Source organism: Talpa occidentalis, unplaced genomic scaffold (genome assembly GCF_014898055.3).
Source record: "Talpa occidentalis isolate TD23 unplaced genomic scaffold, MPIMG_talOcc4v2.1 talOcc4.12, whole genome shotgun sequence".
In the NCBI taxonomy this organism is placed as follows: Eukaryota; Metazoa; Chordata; class Mammalia; order Eulipotyphla; family Talpidae; genus Talpa; species Talpa occidentalis.
The window spans coordinates 56,130,053-56,150,656 of record NW_023601212.1 but is presented as its reverse complement, the minus strand read 5'-3'; the positions used below and the strand labels follow the sequence as shown (position 1 = coordinate 56,150,656).

Below are 20,604 nucleotides of genomic sequence, written 5' to 3'. Positions count from 1 at the left end.
TAGTGCACATTTATCTATTATAGTACTGACACAGTTATCTTTAGGGTCATTATTTGTGTAGTTGCCTTTTCTGGTCTGATACTCTAGCTGGTGGTCTCCAGAATGGGTTGGATATACCTCAGAGGGTGCACAGCACAATCCATTTGGGTTGCAAGAAGAATATTGAGTGTTCGATGTTTTAAATTTCACTCTTTTTAAATTTATGTTTTATTGAATGTTTTATACTTATCTGTCAAAACATTCTTATGGTTAATATATAGGTAAACTATTATAGGAATGTAGACCAATGGTATTTTTACTCATTTAATACATGGTGAAAATATTTTAGAAACCACTCTTTTAGATCAGTACTAGATCTTACTCATGTTGTAACTCCAGCATTGGCCATTTCTTTTTCCTAATCTGTTTATGAGAATTCAGTATATCGGTGGCATTCATGACTACCCAAGGTCTGAGCACTACAAAGACATTAAGGTCTTAGGCCGTGGCATCTTTATCACTGGTTGATGGTTGAAATTAATCAACATTGTATACTTTTTAAAGGCTAGGTAAAATAAAATTGAAAGTTAGTAGAAAGAAACAATTTTAATTCTGTGGAACCATGTGAGAATAATGATTAAAAAGAGTGACTCAGAGGACTTGCTTTCTTGGTTTGTTGCTCACTCAAGGAATAGACTGGATATATAGAAATGTGGCTTGCCTAACAACTCTTCAAAAGTTAAATGATAAAAAGCAATACAGCTAGCAGAAGTGAAGATCAAAACCTGATGATCTACATAACTACCTGGGCTCATATCTTATGCATTCATTGAGGCTGCTCTCACCCATGGGCACTTCTCCATTAATATCAGGTACCTGCAGTTGAAAAGGCTCTGATTTCTTCTGACCATGTGATCTGAGGTCTATGTCATTGCCATTTTAATTCTTCCAGAGTATCAGTACAAGGATTTCCTTTTATTTGCACTTAAGAATTTGTACCTAAAACAGGTAAAGGAGTGATATGAAATCATACTTTTTAATGCATGTTCAGTTAGTATCTCACTTGTATGACCAAGAACAAATTGTTTGACCTTTTCTAAGGCCTATGGTTCCTTTCTTATGATAATGAAATATTTTAAAATTCTTGAAGATTTGCCAAAGAAAAAGGTACTACATACTAATGACCAATTTATTAATATTTGGGTACCTAAATTTAAAGTGGGAAAATATGTCTGTAGCATTAGAAGCATTACAATTAGAAAATAGCCTCTAAAAGTTATATAAGTATGCCTAATAAAACTTTTCCATAATGATAGACTTCTCTCTCCTATGCTTAATTTTTTTTTTTAAAGAAACAGCCTATTCTGATAAATGTTAGTAAAGACTAATTATATTATTTTAATTTGCACCGTTGTCTCACCATAATTTGGATCTTAGGTGCATTTTGTTTCACCACAGGCAATAAGAATTTTTTTATGTAACTGTTAAACTCTAAATCCCCCCTCCATACTGTTATTCTTAGTGTCCTAGAAAATTAGAGGTGGAAACTTCAATTAAATTCAAGTAGTCCATCTCCCCTGATGATGAAAATATGTCTTTCACATTTTATTATTGGATGCTTTTTCAGGTTTCCATGAGAACCTCTGGGAGACTGTCCAATAGACTAATAAACCTCACTTTGAAGAAATGCTCTTTCTTCTGAGCATCATTTCTCATTATTTTATCTCTTAAAGCCATCTTTCTTAATATTCATATAGTCTCTGCTAAGATCAATAGTCTCTGCTAATCATAATAAAATCAACAAATACCTCATTAGCAGAAACTGAGGTGGGTTACAGATGAGAATATTCAAGATAATAAGCTCCTCATTTAACACCAGATTTGGTGTTATTTTAATATGTTTGAGGAGTTTTTTTCTCAGAGATATTAGCTATTTTTCCTACTTTCTTGAATGAATTGAACTTTTCTCAACAATTCAGGTTAATCATTAGAAGCATTACACAAATAGATATTAAATAGCCCACTGTGAGCCAAGCACGGTAGAAATACAAAGATGAACTCAGTAATGTTTGCCTTCAGAAATGAAAACTCAGTAGGAACTAGAAAATAGAAGTAGAATTATTGTCAAGACACAGGAAAACAATAGTATGATTACCAATTGTTTCTCTTTATTGAGGTAATATTGTTTTACAACACTGTGCATGATTTATGGGACTAGGTTCACACCTCCTCAGATGTATGTTACCATACCACCCACACCACCAAAGCACCCATAGTCCTTTAAACAAAGCTAGTGAGCTCCCTCCTATTCCCTCCTCCACCCTCCTTTTCCAGCAGCCTAAATTCTGTAGTCATATTTCTAGGGTTTGTTTTGGTTTACTTTTAATAATTCCTTTATTTTTCCTGACTATATTCCATATGTCATTCCATTTCTCCTTCTGACTTTATTTCACTTAGATAATTCCCTCCAGTTCCATCCATGCAGTCCCAAATGACTAGCATTCATCTTTTTTTTTTTTACAGCTGAGTAGTATTCTATTGTGTATATATACTACATTTTCTTAATCCACTTCTCTTAAACACAAAATCTTAGGTAATCAGAAAAGAGATACCAGCTCCTACTAGAGAAATCAAGGATGGTTTTCTGCATAGTTGGTATTTGAAGTAATAGCGAGACAAGTGAGTAGCCATTTGGAAAAAACAATAAAACTAGATGTCTATCTCACACCTATAAGAGTAAACTCCATATGGATTAGAAATGTAAATAAATAATGTAAATAAAATGTAAATGTAAATAAATAATTGTAAATAAAATAAATCATACAACTACTACCAAAAAATAGTGAATTCCTCTTTAATCTTAAATGTGGGGAAAACTTTCTGTGATGGTTATTGAGGAGCCAGGGACAAAAATGTTTTTAAAAGATTCCATGGCATAAAACATCCTAATGAAGCTAAAAAGACAAGAGACTGGGGAAAAAAAAATCTCTACAACATATAAAAACCTATTAAAAATGAGAGATAAAGGGCCAAAATCCAATGGAAAACTGAAAAAAAAAAAATGCAAACAGGTAATTCTCAAAAACTATAAAAATAGCCCTGAACTTGAGGCCTCTCTGGTGGCCTAAGGGTTAAGTCTCTGTGCTATCACCACTCCTGAGTTCCATCCCCGGCCAAGGAGCTAACCAACATATGACATAGTAGACCTCTCCTGTCTTGCCTACTGCTCCCCTTAGCAGTGTGTTTCAGTAAATCCACCTGTTCTGCTCCTCACTCTGTCCCTGGTGAATCCTCTCACCCCCTGCACCTCTGGCTTACACCCCAGTTCTTCTATGCAAAGAAAATAAAAATAAAAGAAAATTCAGGGCCTCCCTGGTGGCGCGAGGGTTAAGACGCAACCTATGAAGCTATCTGCAGCCACTGTAGCACAAGTTCGATTCCTGGCCAGCCAGGGAGCAACCCACATAGCGCAGCAGACCTCTCCTGACTCGCCCGCTGCTCCTCTCGGCAGTGTACTTTGGTCAATCTGCCTGTTCTGTTCCCCACTCCGTCTCTGGTGAATCTTCTCATGCCCCCTACCCTCCGCCTTTGGCCTGTACCCCAGCTCTTGTATGCATAAATAAATAAATCTTAAAAAAAAAAATTCATCCATAAAAATAAAAATTGCCCTGAACATATAAGACTAATGTTCAAACTCACTTATGATCAGAGAAATGCCAATTAAAACAACATAAAGATACTATTTCATCATGTAAGCATGGTAGAAAATATAAAGTTTGATCACAATTTCTGTTGATGAGATTGGGGGTGATAGAAATGTTCTGTATCTTAACTGTGGTAGTATACATTCATCAAAACTCATCAAGCTACACACATACAAATAATTTTTGTGGGTTTTTTTGTCTTTTGTAATTATATTTTAATAAACACTATGTTTTAAAAGAAAAGATACATTTAAAATATATTAAAGTTAAAAGTAAAAGATTAGAAAAAAAATTAACAGGGAGATAATGTCAAAAGAAAGAGCAGTGTTCTATCAAATGTAAATGAATCTCAAAGAATATTATTAGGGAATAGAGAATATATGGTAGATAACTTCTGTTTGCCCCCAAAGCAGTCTTAATGTATGCTCCATGCCTCAAAGATTGATTCATCAGCTCTGTACTAGAGAACAATTGCAATTTATGATAGAATTGTTTTTTCTCCTTTGATGCTTAAATTTACAAAAACAAAGCCCAGAAAGGGGAGAAATTACCCACAGTAAAGCTGGCACGTTAACTCCAAAACACTTCGCATTGTTCATTTTTTTTTTTTATACTTGTTACCTAGAGTTTCCCTTCCTAGTTGGAGTTCCACCAACTGAACGATTAAGTAAAATTGACTGCAAAGTTTAGTTTACACCTTCTATTATCTTTTCTTTCCCTTTTTCCTTGTCAATTTTCTACAATTAGATTTTAATCAACATTTATGAAACATCTACAAGTTCCTAAGTTATATTAAGAGAACAAGGAAGGGAATAGTTTGTATATGACATAGCCATTCTCCTAAGGTAATTACAATCCAAAATAAAATGACTGCTGCAATGTACAAAATGTAGAAACTAATTTATTAAAATAAACTCAAAAAACAAGAATGAAAATGATTTTCACCAAGTTCTTGACAAGTTGACAAGGTGGCATTTTCTTAGTGTTCCTCATACATTTTAAAGAACTGTTGTTCAAATTATTTAATCACTAAGAATCGCTGTAATATTGTCCTTAATCCCCTGTGTACTTGCTGATGAGAAAGAGTCTCAAACAGGATTAAAGCAGGGTTCTGCTGCACATCACTGTGTTTTTGCATGAAAGGTGATGACATGTTTCTTGCTTCCACTTCTCCATGTCTTAAGGGAACAGCAGGGCACTAGGACGCCAGCAAGTCCGTGTTTCTCATTACCACCACTGAGGCTTCTGAGAGTGGTTGCATAGCAGCAGTTTTATTTCAGTTACCAATCATGCCCTGATAGCCAAGTTCAGTCTTCGGGGGTTAGTCCAATTTGCAGGTGGTGAACAACTTTTATCATTATGTTAACACTTACCAAGCTCCGGAGAAAGGCAACATTTGGCCTTTTCTTTCACACGCAGGTGCTAATTTTAAGCCATATTTTGGCAGAAAATAGTGAGTACCAACTAATTAAAGTTAAGTCATTTTAGCTGTATCCCTTGCTATAATAATGTAGTTGTTTAATGTGATGAGCTTTCTACTATATTTAAAATTGTGGATAGTAGCAACCTCATTTCAAAGAAGAATTAGTAAGGCAGAATTTGGGGGGATTTTTTAGTATCTTTTCAGATTAGGTTGGTGTCAGAAGGGTGAAATCATTTTATTTATAGTCTTTGTTTCCGTTTATGTCATTAGATATTTAGAATATGCTGTAGAGCATGACTTATACTTCATATTTCTATAAGACATGAATATTATAACTGTGAAAAAAGCATTTTCTTCTTGGCATCCGTCTTTTAAAATTTATATTTGGATTATTTCTCTCTTATTCTCAGTAACCACAGAATCTGTTACATATAAAAGTAATTTCAGTAGGGCTTCAGTCTCACTTTAGTTTAATTATATAGAGAGAAGCCCTAGGGACAATCTTTTCTAAGTTCAATGTCGTACTAGTGGTTTTTTGGTTTTCTTTTTTTCCCTCATTTTTTTTGAATTGTCATATTGCATTTCTGCCTCTCTCTGGTATACAATTCTATAATAAGATGTGTGTAAAAAATAAGTATAGTATAAATGTAGAAATTATTTTATATTATAGAGTCTGGAATATTTAAAGAGGAATTTGAGTACAGAGAATTAGTAATAAACATAGTGATTAAAAAGCAAAAGTTCCATAACCAGGCTTCCTGAGCTTGATGTTCTACTGTGTCACTTAGCAATTGTGTGACCTGGAGAAAGTCATATGACTCCTCTGTATTTTCGCTATTGACAGGTGATTTTTAATGAAAAATGAATTGTTTATGTATTAAGCATTCTTGCTCAAAAACTTCATATTAAATTAGAACACATTTCTATTTTCATGGTTTAAAGTATTCCTCTCAGAGAAGCAAATGGTGAGCAAAGGGTGAGATTGGTCTATAGGAGCTACACACTGTGCCTCCCTCCCTTCCCAGGGAAACCTCCCTACCTTGCTACTTCTCTGACCTCATTTCACACTAGCCTCCTAATTGCTTCTCCATTCCAACCACAATAACTTCTTTGCTCTTTCTTGAACATACTAGGTATGCCTCTGCCTTAATGCCTTTGCCCAGCCTCTTCTTGCCCACAATGCTTTTCCCTTCTGCAGTGGGCTAACTAACCTCCTTCAAGTCACTGCTCAACTTCACAAGGCCTCCCATGACCATTTTACATCCCAACTCTTTTACGTGGCCCTATTTTTCTATGTGCTTGTCTTTTACTAGCTTATAATGTTCTTTATTCATTGTCTCCTTCCACTAATATTTAAATTTAATGAAGGTAAAGATTTTTGTTCATTTGGCACTAGTTTAAGTGCCTTGTGTTTCTGGCATATATAGGTATTCAAAATATATATGAATGAATGAAGCTTTTTAGGTACTAGCAGTATCCTGGGTTTAAGTTCTCACTCTCACTCTGTGACCTAAAGCAAATCAACGAATACCTATTTCATTGAGTTGTTGCATGGATTAAGTGGTTTTACACACTGGGTAGTACCTGGCTGGAGCTTGATACCCAGGAAACATTTAGTAAATCCACTCAGTCAACAAATGTTTATTGAGTACTTACAGTGTCCCAAATAGAGTACTTACAGTGTCTGTATATAGAACCACATCCGTGAACAAAACACCCCCAAAATCCTGACTCTTAGGGAACTTGTTTCTATTGAATAATTTCCTTCCCTTCCTTTGTTCTGGTTGTTTCTAGAAGGAGAAATCATGATACTACCTAGCCTATTCTGTAGTTTCTTTCCCTAGATTCATATTCTCTTAATACTAGGTATGCCTTTGCCTTAATGCCTTTGCCCAGCCTCTACTTACAAGTACCCCAATTTCTGGTAATTTTGAAAACTCTTGTAATATCTCTCTTTCAAATGGCCTTAGGAAGAGGACTTTTTTTAATTCTCATTTTTACAGATGAGAAATATGAAACTTGTAAGTTATGACTTATCCGAGATCATTCAGCTAGGATAAATTGGAACCAAGATTTAAAACCACACTTTCTGATTTAGAGTACACAGATCTTTCCATCGTGGCACTTTAAGCACAAATACCACAATGGGTTTTATTCATTTCACTGCCTATTGTATTTCAGTCTTATGAACATTGATTGAGCCCTTCTAAATGTCAGATATCAGATCTACTCTGGCAATGCAAATGTTGTTTAGTTCCTGCCCTTAGGAATTTGGAGTTTAGTAAGGGAAACACAAAAGTAGGCATGAGGGGTGCTAACTGTAAAGCTCACTCACTGTATAGGTACTTGAAAGCATGGGTGTGGGGAGGGAGCACACCCAATCTTGAGAGCAGGGTCAGGACATGTCAAAAAAGATACCCTAGGGGCCTCCCCGGTGGCGCAGCGGTTGAGCGCTGGGTTGCGAAGCTGCCCGCAGCCTCTGCAGTGCCGGTTCGATACCCAGCTGCTCCCCGGCCACTGGAGGAGGGTCCCACATGGCGCGCAGACCTCTCCTGCCGCCCGCTGCTCCCCTCAGCAGTGTGCTTCGGTCCTTCTGCCTGCTCTGCTCCCCGCTCTGGCTCTGGTGAATTCTCTCGCCCTCCCACGCTTCTGACTGTACCCAGTGCTTGTATAAATATATAAATAAATTAAAAAAAAAACAAAACAAACAAACAAAAAAAAAAACCCAACAGTTCTCCTTTAAAAAAAAAAAAAAGATACCCTAGAAGGACCTCCCCGGTGGCGCACCGGTGGCGCAGCGGTTGAGAGCTAGGTTGCGAAGCTGCCTGAAGCCTCCGCGGCTATGGTTCCATCCCCGGCTGCTCCCCGGCCACGGCTGCTCCCCAGCCACCGCTGCTCCCTGGCCTCAGCCGGCCATCGGAGGAGGGTCCCACATGGTGCGCAGACCTCTCCTGCCGCCCGCTGCTCCCCTCAGCAGTGTACTTCGGTCCTTCTGCCTGCTCTGCTCCCTGCTCCGGCTCTGGTGAATTCTCTCACCCTCCCGCACTTCTGACTGTACCCAGTACTTGTATAAATAAATCTTTAATAAAAAAAAAAAAAGATACCCTAGAAGAGGTCATGCCTGAGTTGAGTCTGAAAGGATGGTTTTGCCAGGTAATATGAGCAATAACAAAGATTCATGGTGACTGTAGAGAATTGTAGGCTTTTAGAGTTGCTGGAGTATAAAGCATGAAGCAGGGAATGGCCAGAAATCAGGCTGGACTGGTAAGTTGCCACATGAAACCATACCAGCTGCAGCCAGGGCAGAATTGCATCATACAAAGCATAATGACCTGTACATAAGGAACTTCTCAGAAGGGTGCAGTGTCAAGTGGACTGTCACACACTCTGAGGTTTCCCAGTGTAAGTAATATTACTGGAAGGCCTAGTACAGGGTTGGTCTAGTATGAAGGAACAGAGAAGCCAAGCCACCACTCGGGTTTTTAGCAATATCTATTTAGCTATGTAGTGTTCCTCAACAGTCCAGTCATGCTACCAGAACTTACAGATTGATCCACTCTTGATTTTGGATAACTAGCCATTTAAGATAATCGAGGTTGTTGGTAATTGAATAGCCTCAGATAATAAGCCATGGAGTTGAGGCTGAATGAAGAAAATGGGAACAGGGAGAAAATGGTATGGTCAAGAGACTAAAATTTCTAAGAAGTTGGAGAATATTAGGAGAAGGAAATACAGATAAGGGGTTGAAAAGTATATTATCATTTAGTTTGTTTGAAGTGGAGGCTTTCTGAAAGATAAGATCTAGGGTGTGGGTCTAGGTTCTAGGAGTGGGTCTCTAAAGAGAATAAAAGTTATTGGAGTCAGGAACTATGAAGCTAGGATATTTGTAGAGTCACTATCTGGTTATTTCCTAGCATGATGTTAGGAGTTAAGAATATAAGCTGTTATTTTTAAGAAATAATGACCTAGAAGCACTTATGGTAAGTAGAAAAATCCTAGCACTTCTTCCTGAGTACCATTGAATATTGGGTAGAGGAAAGGAAAAGCTTCTATCAAATTGGACTCTAAGTTAAATAATATTCTCAAGTGAAAACCATGTTTCATTCACATCAGGGAGAATTTCATGGTAGATTGGTAGATTCTACTTCTTCTGTGAAATATCACCGACCACACTGGACAACCTTAAACTTTTCCTTACCTGTATTCCTACAACAGCCATAATTTTTTATATCCATTTATTAGATATTTATTGAACACTTACTAAACTTTAGATCCTGTGGCAGATTTAAGTTAAATAGAGCATTATACCTTCTCTCAAAAGTTGGACAATGGGGGCAATAATTACGTATCAATAGCTATTAAATATCAAGTCATCTTTTCAGTCTTATTTTTCAGTACTCCTATTTGATTATCAGCCAGACTGACTCTACTTAGTGTATACCCTGTGTATTCTTAGTTACATGCCATTTCCCATGTGATACTCTATAAAATACACTTGTTCCTCATTGCCAAGTCCTGTCTACCCATTGGGTACTTAGCATATTCCACTTCTTCCATGTAATACCCCTTATTTCTCTGGATGATGTAACACACTTTCTCTGAACTCCTAAAAATCATTTTTTATACCTCACCAAAATAGTACCATATTTCATCAATTCTAAGATGCACATTTTAACATCTCTATAGATTACCCTTAAGATGTGCTGTGTCATCAACATTCTTGAAAGAATACAAGGTGCTATTGTATAGGCAAACATAACAACTACTCTGAGTCAGAAAATATCAATAATTCAGAAGAGTGAAGAAGCACTAGGAATACCTTAACGAATTCATCTTGCTTATATTCTGTTTATGTATACATTATGTGTATATGACAAAACCTTCCCAAATAAGTTTTTACAAAACTTCTTTAATACAAAATGAAAATTCTAAGTGAATTTGTAATTTACAATTCTAATTCATTGTGTTATAATTGGCAGCTTTTTTTCTTAGTGTACATAAAATAATGGTGTGATTTACAAGGATGTCCTAGATTCAAAGAATAAATTTTATTTTATGATTAAATATAGCAAGCATTTAGAGCATTTACCTTCCTAATTGTGTCATGTGTGAGAGCATGTGTGTGGTTGTGTGTGTGTGTGTGTCTGAATCCTGCTCTTTAAGGGCAAAACTTTGATTCCCTTATAATGCCTGGCAGTGTTTTATGACTAACAGACACAAAATAAATTAATATATTGCAATACATAGTATGATATAATCAGTGCCACAAATAGTAAAGTACTATATGAATAAACAGCTACTAGGACATTCGTGGTTTACTGCTTAATTGTATTTTATTTTAAAGATTTATTTATTTATGCATACAAGAGCTGGGGTACAGGCCAGAGGTGTGGAGGGGGGCAGTGAGAGGATTCACCAGAGACAGAGTGGGGAACAGAACAGGCAGATTGACCGAAGTACACTGCTGAGGGGAGCAGCAGACGAGTCAGGAGAGGTCTGCTACACCATGTGGGTTGCTCCCTGGCTGGCTGGGAATCAAACTCATGTTGCAGTGGCTGCGGATAGCTTCATAGATTGCGTCTTAACCCCTGCACCACTAGGGAGCCCTTAATTGTATTTTTGTTAGAAACATTTGTATATGGTGTTTGGTTGGGTCATTGGACTCACCAACCTAAGCCAGTGGTTTCTGAGCCAACTATAAATGATCCTAATAGAATTCTGTAAACTTAGGTCTGGTTTGCTGACTATATTTATGAGCAAATTTGGTGACCCATCTTGATTGAACCATAGAAAGTAGTAAGTACAGTGTTTTCCTTGAAAGATACATGACTGAGATTTTCTCTAATGATGCTAAAATTGCACAGGAGACTAGGCATATGACTGTCTCTGAGAAATATAGTACTATTTAAAATAACCTTGTTGTCTTACCTCAGACAATTTCTTATAACTATAATAATAATTAAAAAAAAAACAGCCAAGGGAATAAAACAACCTAGGGAATTATGTTTGTGTGATGTTTTCTAGAAGTTTCTACTCCTATTCTTTGGACTGCAAGAACAATAAAATATCTATTAAGTGTTTTTCTCAGTCAGCTAATGGTTGTACTTCTGATTCAAATAAGTTTGTTTCTGTTTTTCTCTAAAGAAAGGATCAGTGTCTGTGTGTTTACAAAACAATGACCTGAAACAGCACTGTGGTAGTCCACACTGAAGTTCACCAAATATTTCCAGTTTGCTTCCTCTGTAGATGCTAGCACTGATTGTATGTGCTTTCCCCCATTGAAGTTAGCGTTGGTCTTGTGGCTTTCTTTGTCCAATGAATTGAGACCAGAAATGACAGGAATCTATAAGAACTAGGACATGGTTCATCACATTTCCTTTGTCCTTTATTCTGCTGAAGCCGCTGCCCCCCTTAGCCTGATTCCCTGAGGAAGGATAGCTTTGGTTCAGACTGCCATTCCTCATAGTTGACCTTCTCATAGTCATGTTTAATGACACTAAGATTGTGGGGTTATGAGATAAGCATAATATAGCTGACTAATGTAGTCTCTTACCCTGAAACAGTGGGCTTTAGTCATAACTAAATAAATCTAAACACTTTGATGTGCTGATATTAACCCAGTATTTCTTTTTCTTCCCTATGGAAATATTTATTATATAGTTTTTATAAACTAATATTTATCTCAGATAATTAGAAAAAGTAATTTTCCATATGTCCAAAGTACCTTCTTTGAATTACAACCCTTTCTGAAGACATTTTGCTATCAGATATCCTTCATCTGACAATAGAGTTGTTTCTTGAAAACAGTGACCACTGTCATTGCTTCTTGCATTTATTCTTTTATTCAACAAACTATTACTGAAAGCTCATTATTAGCAAATTGTTGAGACTAGGAAGATGTTCAAGGAGCTTTAGATAATATAAGGGAAGTGGCAGGAAGCAAGCAGGGACCAGAACTGTAAAGCACCTTAATCTGAATTCTAGGTGCTTCGTCGATTTTATAAATAATATCTATTTCATGTTAAAATAGTTCACTACATTCAAAACTTAACTTTACAAATATGCAAGGTGATACAGACAAAATGTTAATGTTTGTAAGACCAACACATTGCCTTGTACTGATTTCTTTTTTCCCCCAGATCTTAGGATCACACTTCTTATCTCCCAACTGTCAACATCTTTAAAATGCTTTCAATGCACCAAATACCTTCTTACATGCTATTCTTTGTCATGTTTTTTTGACATGACACTGTTTGCACTTTTTTAGTTCAGGAAATCATTGATTGCCACTGCTATTGAAATTGCTGACACCATCTTCATGGAAAAGAGTGTATTTTCTGTGTTACATTGGTGTGTTTAAACATACACATATTATTAAAGTTAAGGGTTTCTCTAGAAACAACTTAAGAAGTGAGAAATTAAGTACTTCAAATAAAATCAAAAGCTTAATTATCCTTGTTATCTAAAGAAAAAGAATTCATCACTTTGTCATGTGATTTCAAGCTTTACTTAGGAATTTAAAAATTAAAAGCTAGATTCTGTTTCAAGTCTTCATTATAAAAATCTAAATGTCTTTAGCAAAGGTTTTACAGAGAGGTAGGAAGATAGCAGCGTTCTTTTATTTTTTTCTCTCCCATCACCTTTTGCTTTCCATTACAGGGATTCTTCAGCAAGCGTCTGAAAGGCTCCATCAAGAGGACCAAAAGCCAATCAAAGCTGGACAGGAACACAAGCTTCCGGCTTCCTTCCCTTCGCAATACAGAGGACAGGTAGGAAGTGAACTGGCTTAAAACAGAGAAAGCAGCTTTACAATAGGTTCTGATAAGGCATTTTCATCTTTTCTAACTTTGTAGCAATGACAGAAAAATCAAATACAAAATGTTATCTCAAATATCCAGCCATTTTCAATCTTAAAATAATGAGGTGTTTGTTGATTAAAAACTACTTTAAGAATCAATTGTGCTATGTCTGTAGAATCCAGTTCTCATGGATAGAGGTGTATCTTTCTTTTATGGAATGACTGTAAGTGATGATGATGATAATTAATATTTTTGAGCATTATATTAGATGCCTTATATACACTATCTTCTTTAATCTTTATAACACTATAAGATAAAATCACTGACTATGTCTTTTCCCCAAATTTTAATGATTTGTCATTCATCTACATAACTCTACAATTTGTGAGTTCAACAAATTCATGTGCTACAGTTGCACTCTCCCCCATCTTCTCTACCAAGCTCCAGTGCAAGTATGGCCTCCAATCATCTGTCAGTGGGCATTTAGGTTGATTCCATATCTAAGCTATCCTGAATAATGCTTCTGTAAAGATAGGGGTGCAAAAATCTTTCTGTATTAGTGTTTTTATAGTCTTTGGATAAATACTTAACAGTGGAATTGCTGGATCATATAGTATTTCCAATTTTCATTTTTCAGAATTTCATACTGTTTTCTTTTTATTTATTGATTGATTGATTGATTTAAAAAATAATAAATTTTGGTTCATAGATTTTTGTTGATTTTGATTTTCACTTTCTTATAGTTATTCATTTTCCTGGTCCCTTATTTAAGTTTTCTAGATTCCTGCTATGAGTGAGACCATCCGGTATTTTTCTTTTTCTTTCTGGCTTATTTCGCTGAGCATGATCCCTTCCGGCGCCATCCATGTTGCTGCAAATTGCATGTGTTTATCTTTTTTGAATGCTGAGTAATATTCCATGGTATATATGTACCACATCTTCTTGATCCAGTCATCTATTTTTGGGCATTTGGGTTGTTTCCAAAGCTTAGCTATTGTAAACAGTGCTGCTATAAACATAGGGGTGCAGGTGCTCTTTGGAATTGATGTTTCTGTGTCCTTTGGGTAAATACCTAGGAGTGGAATTGCTGGATCATATGGAAGTTCTATGTTTAGTAGGTCCAGAAATCTCCACACAGCTCTCCATAGTGGTTGGACCAGAGTGCAAACTGGTTCATACTGTTTTCTATAGAGGCTGCACAACCTTATATTCCAGCAACTATATGAGTGTCCCTTTTTTTCCACACCCTTGGCTAGTACTTTCTGATTCCAGTTTTTTTGAATAGGTCGTTCTAACAGGTGTGAGCTGTTAGCTCACTGTGGTCTTGATTTCTGTTTCCCTTATAATAGTGATATTGAACATTTTTTCATGTGCTTGTGGAACATCTATCTTCTTTGAAGAAGTATCTGTTTAGGATAGGACTTTGCCCATTTTTAGGACATAATTTTAATACTTCACGTCTCCATAATGTTCAGAACTTTGAAAATGATACCTGTTGTATCTTGACATCACCAATACTTGTTGTTTACTATGTGTTAAGATTTTTAATGTGGCCTCATGTAACACAATAACTCTAGACACTATTATTATCCCCATTTCACAGAAGAGGAGGTAAGACAAAAGAGACTGAAAAAGTGGCCAAGGTCATAAAGCTTAGTAAGTAGTAGAGTTTGAATTTGAATTCACTTGTGCCTTACATATTTGATACTGTCATTTGATGGATGAGTAAACACATATGTAGTATTTACTATGTGCCAGATACTGTTTTAGGCAGTTTACATCAACTAACTCACTTAACCATCACCACACCCCTACAAGGTAGTTACTCTTGCCACCTCATTTTGAACAATTTGTCTTTTTTCTTATGATTCAGCATATTGTTTTGTTTTTACCCAGGATAATCAGCCACTATTATGCTTGTTGCTAAATTTTCTCCCACTCTGTTTCTTGTGTTTTAAAATCATGTCTAAATGATATAGAAGTTTTAGATTTTCATGTGGCTCAATGCCTCAGACTTTCTTTGTTGCTTACCTGGCAGAATTTGACCAGAACATTGAACTCAAGAAGCCAGGGATCTGTTTCTCATTAAATGCTCATTAGGATACTGTGCAAATCACTTTATCTCTTCCTTCTTCAAGAGGAGGAAATATTCTATCCAGAGGAAAATAAATTAGTGATCCTGATTTTATGTATGTGTGTTGATGATATTTTGAGTTCTTGGAGGATTTTGATAACCTCATTTGCACCCATAACATTTTAAAAAGATAAAATTATCCTCATGAGGCCTGAGTTACTACTTAGATAGCAGAGAAATTGACTTAAATGAATTAGTTTTATCTTAAGAGGGTTTACTACATAGGGTCAGTAAGCTTTTCTGTGCAGAAATACCACAAATATTTTAATATGCAGACTTGGTTGATTAAAAAGACTGACAGCTTCAGGTTTGTCTAACCAATGATCTGTAAGTCATAAACTCTGCTATGGAATTAGGTACCATTATTGCTTTAGGGGCAATGTATAATGATCTTTAAACTCATAATTTCTTTTTTTGAAATTGTGGGACATAGGCATAAGAAGTGAAAATTTTGCCTAACAGTATTTCTAAAATGCAAATTTTTTGATATGTAGTAACGTATAATGTGTGAGTAATTTACAGGTTAGAAAACCATGTCCTATATGGGAATATAGAACTAAAACACAGTCCCTGGCCTCTAAGACCCAGTAAAAAAAGACAAGCCCAGGCTAGGTGAGATTACTTATTGTTGGATGGATCAGAGAAAGGCCTTAGATGCAGTGACCTGTGAGTTGAACCTTTCAGAAACAGTATAATTTGAACTGAAGACACAGGGGAGAGCTTTTCTCCAAGTGGAAATAATGATCAAAACAAAAAGGTACAAAATCATGAAACTTGAACAGAAATATTTAATAGTTCGTGATAGGTAAAGAAAATAATGAAAATGTAGAATTCCAGTTTTTAAGTTGATAAATAAAAACCTTTCTTATTTTTCTGTCTTAAAAATTACTCAATGTAAGAAACAAATATATGATCTCTGTCTTTCGAGAAACTAGGAGAAAACCAAGTTAGATTACTTAAAATAAGAGGAAGATTAAATGCAATTGCCTATAGAAGGGAATTCTAAAAGAAGTCTATCACTTAGGACTCAGAACAGCTGCTCATTAACAGATATTCAAAATTATCTTAAACAAGGTCAGATGACTTTTTTTCTCACATAAGAGAAGTCTGAAGCTGGGCCGTGTAGGCTAAGCAGTGAGGGCTCTTTGTTAGTTTTTTCCTTTGCCATTCTTGGGATCTTCAAGGATTTCTTTAATAGCACAAGATAGCTACTGGATTATAATTGTCTGTTTTTGTTTTGTTTTGTTGTGTTTTGTATTATTATTTTTTCCCCTGATGTCTTATTTGGTTCCCCCCTATTCCTCCTATAAGTGGAACATCCAACATTTTTCTTTTTCCTTCTGACTTATTTCACTGAGCATAATTCCTTCTAGTTCCATTCATGTTGCAAGCAATAAATAAATAAATAAATAAATAAATAAATAAGTGAATCACACGCTCGCAAAGTTAGCTACTGGAACTTGAGCCTTAGCATCCTTGTTTTTGAGCCATAAAAGAGCACCTATGTTCCAACTAAATTATCTCCCTTTCCAGGTGACTTCCCTGAAACACCAACTAGTGATTTCTGCTTCTTCTCATCTCTACCTTTATTTACATGAGATGCTGGGAATTTTATACCTGAGTACATCGTTGCCCCCAATAATACAAGAGTCTGTTATTAAGGAAGGGGGATGGGATGGCCATGAATTTAGTACATGTGTACGTGTGTGAAAATTTGCTTGTGTCCTATAACCATGACTTAATATCACCTTATGATTTATGATGTTGAATACTACAGTTCAATTTAAGCTCAGCTACAAGTTAATTAACTGTGTGTAAGACAGCTGCAGTCTTTAACATAAGGAGGAGGTTGATTCACTCACCCACCATCAGAAATCTGGAAAGGGGCTTCCCTGGTTGCACAAGGGGTAAAGTCACAGCACTATTAAGCTATTTTCAGCCACTGCTGCATAAGTTCGATCCCCATCCAGGGAGGTGGCACACATGGCAAAGTAGACCTCTCCTGTCTCGCCCGCTGCTCACCTCAGCAGTGTATTTCAGTAAATCTCTCTGTTCTGTTCCCCACTCTTTCGCTGGTGAATCCTCTCAACCCCCACACCTCTGGCCTATATCCCAGTTCTTGTATGCATAAATAAATAAAACTTAAAAAAAAAAAATCTGGAAAGATGCAGCTCCCAACTAGCTCTCAGAAATCAGCAGCCACTTATTGCATTGCAATGTTGAGAAACTTAGCCAACCCACATAAAAAAACTTATAGATACTGACATTTGTGTCCCCTGCCTCTAAAATTGAAGTTGATATCTTCCCTTTTCAGCATATCCAAGATAAATGAAACATATGTCCCCAGAAACGCCTGAACACGAATATTCTTAGTGTCATTATTCATACAGCCAAAAAGCCCATCAACTGTTAGCTAGGTCTACAAATGTGATCTGTAACACACAATGCAATATTATTCAGCCATAAAAGGAATGAAGTAATGACACATGCTAGAACATAGATAAACCTTGAAAACTTTATACAAAGTGAAAGAAGCCTGTTACAGAAGACCATTTAAAATACATGATTCCATTTATGTGAAATGTCCAGAATAGGAAAATCTATAGAGATAGGAGATTAATAGTTGCCAGAGACTGGAGCTATGAGGCAGGGCAAAGTGATGAATGAGGACTGACTGCTAATGGATGTAATGTTTCTTTTTGGAGTATGAAAATATTTTAAGCTTAGATTGTGGTGACAGTTGTACTGAAAATACACTGAGTGGGCCCATTTTATGATATGATAATTATATCTCATATCTCAATAAAGATGTTAAATTATTTAAAAAAAAATAACTGGCCAAGGAATATTCTACAATAACATTCTTTGTCTGTAAGCTCCAGCACACAAAACTTCCATTGAGATTGAACTTTTTAGTCCTTTGCTCTTAAATATAGACAAATAGCCAAGGATCTCCAGATATTTAAGGGAAGTCTCCAAAACAACAGAGCATTAAAAAATAATAATAAATGAAAGAGGTTGGGGGGAACCTGGAAGAAGTAGAGACAATGCATAGAGCCAAAACCAACTTCAAAGTGTAGTGAATATTTTCAATAGATAAGATTGAACATCTGTGAAACAATAACAAGATACAGTAAGAAAAGGAGCATCAATGACACTAGAAAGAGAGCTTAGAAAGTAAAAATATAAGTAGAAGTCAAGTCACTCTCCCAGAAAGTGGAACAGAAAATGAGAAAATAAACCACAAGATTATAGTAAAAGAGCAAAGAAAAACTTTGGAGAGAAAACTGTCAGAGAAGTAATACAAGAAAATTTCCCCAAACAAGAATACTTAAATGTCCAAATTATGAAAGTCACCAGATTCCTAGCACAGTGAATGAATGAATCAAAGACAAAAAGCTTTCCACAGTAGTCACACATCAGTTCACATTATCATGAAATATCACAACACTGAGGCGCAAAAAAAAAAAATTCTCAAAAGCTTTTTTAAAAAAAATTGCATACGGAGGAGGAATGGGATCATTGCATATATATTCTCAATAGGAATATTGAAAACCAGAAGAAATCAGTGGAGCAGTCTTCAAAATTCAGGGTGGGAATTGTTGTCAACCCAGATTACATGCTGAAGGTAGTCCTTGGAAGTCAGACTAAAAAGTTTGGATTTTATTATGTAAACAGTGGGGAGATCTAATTAGAACTGTGCTATGTATGGATTAATCCAGTAATGGGATTTCAGATAACTTAGTTTGTAGAGATTAAGTTTGGGAAATCAGTTATAAAAAAACTATTTTAAAGAGATAATGAAAGCACTAAAGAGGATAGTGGCAATGGGAATGAAGAGGCACAGAGACAAGATAGGAGGAACATTTCAGAGGCGAAATCAATAGGATGTCACAAAGTCATCATCGTTCCAAAGCCATCCAATCAGATAAAATTCAGTAAAGTGATTTCCTAGAATCAATACTGACAGCACTTTTATATTTAAAGTTGTGTCATGTGGGATGGTGTTGGGACAGGAGAAGATTCTGTGGTATTTTTGCCTTTTGTTCAAATACACTTTGAAATATGTGAAAAATTGGGAAATGCTGACAGTGCTTATACTGCACTATCAGTTACTCCATGTTTCCATTGCCTGTTAGGTTGCCAGCCTTACTCTGGGAGTGCTCTTAAGTTCACAAAAAAAATGAGGTAAATATAAAGCACATGAAATAGATTCCCTCACCCTCTTCAAACATCCCTCAAATAAAAACCTTCACAGAAATAGTTTTGATTCTGAGGCTTATTGACAAAGCATGGTTTTAAAGTAGTCCACTAGTCAGGAGATGTCCATTGGTACAGGGCATTTTGGAACAATATACCCAGCTTCTTGAGTTTCTCCTAATCAGAACTAATCTTTTAACTTTTAATTTTGGTTTTATATACTGACAAAAGTTGTAAAAATAGTGCATAGAGTCTTGCAAACCCTACCCCCAGCTTCTCCCTAGAACGATATCACGTAACTGGTATATGAAAGCCAGGTAATTGACCTTGGTACTGTACTCTTTCTAGACTACAAACTTTATTCGGTTTTCACCAATTTTTATCTGCACTCATTTGTGTGTATGCGTAATTTTGTGTGTTTTGTTTCTAGTATGCATTTGGATTAGCACACCATAATTCAGATACAGAATAGTTCCATTATCAGAAAAGAACTTTGTTTACTAGCAGCCCTTTACTGTCATGCCTACTTCCCTATACCCATCGTGTCCCCTAGTAACAACTAGTTTATTTTTCATTAAAACATGTAGTATATAACCATTTAAGATTGACTTTTTTCGAACATATAGGTTGCTTTTGAAATCCACCCAGGTTGTTTCATTTATCAGTAATTTGTTCCTTATTGTCACTGAGTAGTATTTTATTATTATATCAATGTACCGGAGTTTGTTAAATCACTCACCCATTTAAGAACATTTGGGTTGTTTCTAGCTTTTAGCTATTGTGAATAGAGCTTCTGTGAACAGTTTTCCTTTCCCTTCCTTGGGATAAATGCCCAAGAGTGCAATTGCTGACTTACATGGTAAGTGCCTGTGTGGGTTTATGTGAAACTGCCACTGGTTTCTAGAGTACTTGTACCATTTTACATTTCTACAAGCAATGTTTACAGGGTTTTTATTTTTGTTTTTTGGCCCAAGAGATTTTCACCTGGAAGTTGTATGGCTTTTAGCTTTTGTATGTATGTCTATGGTATATTTAACTGTGTTTGCTTTCAACATAAGGTCTGATTCAGAACTTACTGGTGTGCAGTCATAGATATTAATCAAAACTGCGAACTTCCCCCACCCAAGCCACCTATAGGCAACCTGCCTGCCCTAAAGAAGGAAGTATTATAAAACTATTTACTTCTTTCCTCATCTTCTCTTCCCTCCAGCTTACTAACCATGATTTTAAGTGCTCTCTTAATGGGGAGAAGGAAGGAGAGGAAAGGGTGTAAGAAACTTCTGGTACTATCTTAGGCTTCTATTATGCTCTCTGAGCCTGGCAGGGGTTTAAAGCTGACTCTTCCCTCTTGGGGTGCTTTGGGGA

General features: G+C 36.1%; 1 protein-coding gene and 1 long non-coding RNA gene across 9 annotated transcripts in view; one reads left to right on the top strand and one right to left on the bottom strand.

Annotated features, from left to right (window-relative positions):
- RASAL2 (RAS protein activator like 2) overlaps positions 1–20,604 on the top strand; it is a 321,407-nt gene that overhangs the window by 248,900 nt on the left and 51,903 nt on the right. For all 8 annotated transcript variants that reach the window (XM_054693446.1, XM_054693448.1, XM_054693447.1 and 5 more), the window contains one exon: positions 12,766–12,875. In XM_054693446.1, coding sequence (XP_054549421.1) covers positions 12,766–12,875 — 110 coding nt within the window. The remainder of the gene's footprint in view (positions 1–12,765; positions 12,876–20,604) is intronic.
- The window catches only part of LOC119241247 (uncharacterized), a 42,762-nt gene continuing 34,801 nt past the window's right edge, over positions 12,644–20,604 (bottom strand). The window contains exon 4 of the long non-coding RNA XR_008551145.1: positions 12,644–12,891. This is a non-coding gene — a long non-coding RNA (uncharacterized LOC119241247). The remainder of the gene's footprint in view (positions 12,892–20,604) is intronic.